Source organism: Centroberyx affinis, unplaced genomic scaffold, assembly GCF_046629955.1.
Source record: "Centroberyx affinis isolate AG114_WGS23_722 - 3 ecotype Tasmania unplaced genomic scaffold, CSIRO-AGI_Caff_v1 ptg002133l_1, whole genome shotgun sequence".
Lineage (NCBI taxonomy): Eukaryota > Metazoa > Chordata > Actinopteri > Beryciformes > Berycidae > Centroberyx > Centroberyx affinis.
This window is the reverse complement of record NW_027280454.1, coordinates 60001-66430: the sequence shown is the minus strand read 5'-3', so window position 1 is coordinate 66430 and position 6430 is coordinate 60001. Positions and strand designations below refer to the sequence as shown.

The following is a 6430-nucleotide window of genomic DNA, read 5'->3' as shown; positions in this document are numbered from 1 at the left end:
ATGAATGGCCGGAACATGGAGGAAATACCACTGGAAAGAGTCAAGACCCGGCGGAGGAAGGGTCACTGTCCGGCCGGTGTACCCCTGGGCGCCATCGCCTGCGAGGACGAGTTCAACAGCCGGGAGCTGGAGGATCTCTTCCAAAACTACAACCTGAAGCTGGAGCAGACCGCCACGCTCAAAGCCCTGGCGGTGCTCATCGTGGCCGCGTCGTCGCTGGCCCTGGTGGAGCTGCTGTCCGGTCCCCGACTCACCGTGTCCAAGGGCTCCCATCCGGTGCACTGCGTGGTGTTCCTGTCGCTGTTTATCGTCACCAACGTCAAATACCTGCAGGTGACGCAGCTGCAGCAGATTGCAAAGCTTGCCCTGCTTTTCAGTTTCACCTTTGCGCTGCTCTGCTGCCCGTTCCCGCTGGCGCTCGGCACGTCCGAGTTGGAGAGTGCCGCTGCCCCTGAGCAAGGTGTATGGCAGCTCATGCTGGTCACACTCGTGGCTTACGTGCTGCTGCCGGTGCGGACTCTGCTGGCCGTGCTGTTTGGAGTGATGGTCGCTGCGTCCCATTTCATTGTCACAGCGACGTCGGTCACGGGAAGGAAACAGAAGATCTGGAGACCGGTAAGCGCTGCATCTCTATCCCGCTCAGCCTCAGGTTATTTTAAAGCCTACCTGCTGGGCTGGCATTCACTCTCACTTCTCCCAAGTTTCCCACTGCCTTTTGTACAGGGGTGTTCAGCCTTATTTCACCACATGTGCCATAATTATATCTATTAAGTAGTCAGCTTATCACTGAATGAGTTGTGAATCACTCAGTGTGTGAGTAACACTCTCCCCTCTCACTCAACAACTACCGTCGAAGTGCCTTAGGGCAAGGCACTTAACCCCAACTGCTCTAGTGCCAACTGTAGAAGACTGTGGTTGTACTGGGATGTTCCCAGGTATGAACCTGTGTAGCTGTATGAAAGTGAAGCAAGGTTGTGCTGAAAAAGAGCATGCATGCTCAGTCGACTTTCCCCGGATAAAGAAGGCTAAAAACACCCCAGTTATTGATGTAGGTTTTTAGTATAGAGTTATTAAAGTGGAGAGAAGTTGAAAGTTGAACTTTTGCACCCCAGTGCAGTGAAGTAGACAGGGAGCTGTCCAATCACCAGTGCTGAAACAAACGGTGGAGATTCCTGCAGAGCCTCCTACACAACTTGGGCACACTAACACACAGTGTTATTTTAAGGGCCTTGTTAGCGCAACAATTAAATGCCCCCACCTTTTAAGAAAATATTTTAGGGGAATGCGTGGGGGGAACAACAATGCCTGCCCACCACAATATCTTGTTAAATTTGCACAAACTGGATACACACCATGCCATGCTGACTTCTTTAATATCTTAATCTTTATTACTTTTCAGAGGGTTTTTATAAGACCCATGAGTTCTTTTCATAGTGAACTGGTTCATAATAAGATGACACAATTAATCAGTTCCAATGCACTAAAGCTACAATGCTGATTATTATTTGCAGTTACAACAAAATACAGTTTGTCAGCATCGCTATTTTTTTTAGTTTTAGTATATGACATGTCAGATAGTACATAGATTCTCCATTACATTTTTTATCTTATTCAGCCCATAGACCTATGCATCTGTTGTAAGTCAGTAGAGTATCAATATCAGTTTAGTTACAGTATGGAGTGAAGTCTTAAGTCTTTGGCTAGTCAGACGGCAGAAGAAGTATCAAATCCATCTGGCAGTGTTGGAATGGAGTGTTTCTTTGACCTTTCACCTCTGACCTTTTGGAATCGACTACAAAGGGTGGTTACCCGAGTTCAGCCTCCACAGTAAGTGTCTCAAAGGATCAATGGTCTCTGATCAATAACCAATAATGCACTTTGTTTGCCCCTATGTCTCCCAGCCACTTCATTATATAGCTTTTTGCTCTTTAAGTGACACCTACAGTTCATGTTGTAATGCATGTGCTGACCTTGATGTCTGACATTCCATGGATTAATCAAGGATTGTAAGGTCTAACCTAGCCAGCATGTATGCATGTATGCTTGCATGCACACAGAAAACACATATACAGCCACACGTGTATTCTGACGGACACACACGCACACGCACACGCACACACACACACACACACACACACACACACACACACGTATAGACGCCGCCGGCTTCGCTGGCATGTCTGTTCTTGTTTGTGTGCAGCTGGTGGCCAACGCGGTGCTGTTCACCAGCGTCAACCTGTCGGGGGTGTTTGTGAGGATTCTCACTGAGCGCACCCAGAGGAAGGTCTTCCTGCAAGCCCGAAACTGCATAGAGGAGAGGCTGAGGCTGGAGGATGAGAACGAGAAACAGGTGAACACACACACACAAAGAGAACACAGCACAGAGGAAGCGTAGAGGCAAACAGCAACAGACCCGCAAAGACATGCATCCATACATTTCCCCTCTTCTTGTATGTGTATATTTATGTTCGTCATGTATATAGCCTTCACAAGATGTCGAGAAGTTGGAGGTTTTTAAAGGTTTCAGGTGCCAATGTACTCTAACAACCTGCCCACAGGCACGCAGTAACTATGACAGCAGCTATTTAAGGAAAGAACAATTACTGTAGCACATGCACCAGCGCCACACATTCCACCCCCTCCACACACACCTACACGCACTGATTTAACTAAGGAACAATCAGGCAACTTTAACACACAGAAACACTTCGTTATGCCCCCCCCCCTCCCCCCCCCCAGGCGCGTACACACGTACCCACCTACACCAGTTGTTAAAAAGAGAATTAATTATCCTGCCTATATCATATTCCTCTATTGCATACACATCTCACCTGCATATACACACAAAGTTTTGTGCACGCAAATGCACACAGACGCTGAAACGTAGACACACACACGCACGCACACACACACACACTTAGCACCTGTGCTTTGTAGATTAGATGATGATGTGCTGTGTTTTCCCCTGCAGTAACAGGCTCCCTTCTGACAGGTAATTACACAAGCAGATTGCTTTCATGGCCTCCCTACTCCGGTAAAGGTCACAGTTTATCTGGGTGAGAGAAACGCACACACACCCCTGATTGGGATCTATCAACAGCCAACCACCAGCCAGCAACCAACCTACTGATGTGCCCACAACTAAATGTCTGGGGTTCGAATTTTACCCATCAAACAGCCTTTGGTTATCACTTGTACATTTTCTTAGGTAGCCTATCGCTTTGAGCTGAAGCCATAGCTTCTATTGATTCCCGAACATGTGTATGTGCCGTATGTCTGTGTGGTAAATTGACTTGCCGGGTCAATAGCAATCTCAGAACCCATCAGCAGTTCACAGTTTCCTCTTGGCTGGAGTGAAGTCTTCAGGAACACTACGCAAGGAAAAACAATTAACACAACACCTCTCTTGTTGCCCTTCCTCTCCTTCCTTTTCACCGAGCATTTCTCTTACGCTCCATGCAAACAACAAGTTGGGTGTTTGTACCGTAATCACCGTCCACAGTTCAGCATTTCACGTTGTTAATTTTCAAAGGCACAAAGTTTTTGTGGAAACTACCCTTTCCTGTTAGTCTTGTCTGAACGCAGGTCACCTGCAGAATCTGCATTTTAATGTGAGAAAATGTCTCATTAATAAACTGCTATGAAAAGAAAAGAGGTATAGTCAAACTGCTGCCGTGTGGTAGATTTTTTCATTTTTTCCGAGACAGATCAGAGAAATGGGAATCATTAATGCACGATTATAACGCGTTCTGGGATGAGAAATGGGAAAGATTAATAAAGCAGAGAAACAAATTATTATATTTTACATGAACTACTCTTGCATTTGCCATAACGTTTCACTTTGGATGTCATGATTTGCACATTCGAATACCTGCCACACACGTGCATGCATTGACAGACACAGACACACAGAAAAACACAAAAACACACACACAACATCCACTAGCGAGTGCAATGGCTGTTCCAAGAGTCTGCTCTCCAGTGCAGTTGTATTCTGCAGGTAGTGAGCAGTTGTGTGAATGGCTGTGTAATGTATGACAGTGTTGGAGGGATACACAGGAGAGTCCTGGCAGCTTTTATACTCCTGCTTCTTAACAGCCATTCAGCAGAGCCTCCATAGTGTATGAATGATGATTCATTGTGTATTCAAAAACATTTGACATCCTGCTAGAGTTTCAAACATTCTCTCTGGTGGTGCAGCTGAGACTTCTGCAACTGCTGTGTGCAGGAACTAGGAGGCTTACAACACAGAAAAATAAATGTGACAATCTATATATAGTGTTCTAAGCCAGAGAAACTCAAGTGTGTAATTGCGCTTAGTAACTGTTTGAAACACAGGAGTTTTATGTATCTCTTGTGGCTATAAGATCATGACCAGTGTCATTTGCTCTCGGCATTGAGGAATATATGGATATTTACGCCAGCGTAGGGAGCAAATTATGTGTGTGTGTGTGTGTGTGTGTGTGTGTGTGTGTGGAGTATGTTTGTGTGCACATGTGTCCAAGAGCTGAGATAACCTGCCAATTTAAAGTTCTAACACCGCCTCTCTCTCTTTTAACCCCTCCCTCGTCAGGAGCGTCTGCTAATGAGCCTACTGCCCAGGAATGTTGCCATGGAGATGAAGGAGGACTTCCTGAAACCACCTGAGAGGATCTTTCACAAGATCTACATTCAGCGTCATGACAACGTCAGGTATGGGGGTGTCATGACAACAGTGGGCTGGGGAGGTGTGCGGAGGGGCTGGACTGTTTTGATCCAGGTGTCACCTGCTGTGATGTCAAGGTCAAGAATGGAAGGAGAGCTATTAAGATTAGCCATTAACGCAGAAGCAATCACACTAGAGGTTAGAGAGAGAAGGGATGGCTCACTGTTGCCTGCACAGTAGATTGTTAGATTGTTTAGAAAAGGCTATTCCTGGTTGATCATAGTCATCTCCTTTGGTACATTTACCATGGAGCTTTGATAATGTCATGGAGATTAGAATTATTTCATATATGCACAAGTAATGCCAAATAATCCCTTTGCCATCAGCTTTCTCTCATCCACTATATAAATTCATTCCATGAGAATATTGTTTTATCAAAAGTTCTATGGCAGCCTTCCAAACGACCTCTATCAATGAAGAAAAAAAGTGCTCCAATTGGGTACTCACAAAAATGGCGGTGCTCTTTGGTTTGGAAAAAAACAATACATGTATATTCAAGAAAATAATAAGGCAACTCTTCTTGTGATTAAATATTAAAAAGCCTTTATTCACTGGCTAGTCCGTTTTGGGACAGTTAAAAAGCCAACATGTTTCGATTAACACGGCTTCATCAGAGAGAGTAAAAATGCCAGTAAAGCCATGATCAAGGCCTTTCAGCCCATCAATATTATTTGAATCTGCGACTTGATGGGGACAATCCACCTACACATTTCCTGTTACCACTTATGGAATGGACACTACATAACTCTATACATGGGGAAATGGGAAATGGACCACGTATTTAATTTAACCCTGATGTAAATACCCGTATCCTTTGGTGGGGACAATTAGATGATGTAATTCTGATCTGGTCAGGCATGAAACACTAGATCAGATTATCCCTATAGCAAAGACACAATTAGATCGGGATAACCTATTGACAAGGAAACAGACTCAGGACACCCCAGAAAGGGTGCACTCTATCACTAGATACAGTACAGAAGCTAATGCTATAAAACATTTCATGAAAAAGAACTGGAACATCATGCAGTGTGATCCACAATTAAATGATGTGTTCCCTAATCCACCCACTGTTGTGTTTGGGAGAGCACCTAGCTTTAAGGACAGACTTGTGCACACTCACCTGACAGCTGACACACTCCGCAATTGGTTGCAGTCCGAGGTCAAGAAATCATTCAAGTGTTGCCATTGCAATTATTGTGACATTATCGCACAAGTCAAATCTTAACTGTAACTACACATGTGATCTATTGATTGGAATGCCCCACATGTAAGGTCTTTTATGTAGGCCGTACAAAACGACGCTTGAATATCCAGGTATGAATGACCAGTTGGAAGTGAAGTCTAGGCCAAAGATATACATAGGCCTGTGTCTATTTTTACAATTAGGTTTGGCTTACCCTAATTATGTAACTGGTTCCAATTTAGGGATGGCATTCAAATGTATTAGATGTCCTAGATGTGCAGTTGACTGCTTCTTACATGTGATTGCTCCATCTTCTAGGTGGGAGCACCGTCTATTTCTCTGAAAGTTTACTGGCAGATCCTTGATGAAGGCATGTTAGCTGAAACATGTTGGCTTTTTAACTGTCCCAAAATGGACTAGCCAGTGAGTGAAGGCTTTTTAATAATTAATCAAGAGTTGCCATGGTATTTTTCTTGAATGGTAATTTTGGATGGGAATGCTGCGGACACTTCAGCGGGGGGACACTGTGGCTTGAAACT

At 44.6% G+C, this 6430-nt stretch overlaps 1 protein-coding gene across 1 annotated transcript in view; it reads left to right on the top strand.

The window, feature by feature from the left end:
* LOC139654677 (adenylate cyclase type 1-like) overlaps positions 1-6430 on the top strand; it is a 25814-nt gene continuing 19384 nt past the window's right edge. The window contains exons 1-3 of the mRNA XM_071531816.1: positions 1-615; positions 2201-2350; positions 4574-4692. Of these exons, the coding sequence (XP_071387917.1) occupies positions 1-615; positions 2201-2350; positions 4574-4692 (884 nt within the window). The remainder of the gene's footprint in view (positions 616-2200; positions 2351-4573; positions 4693-6430) is intronic.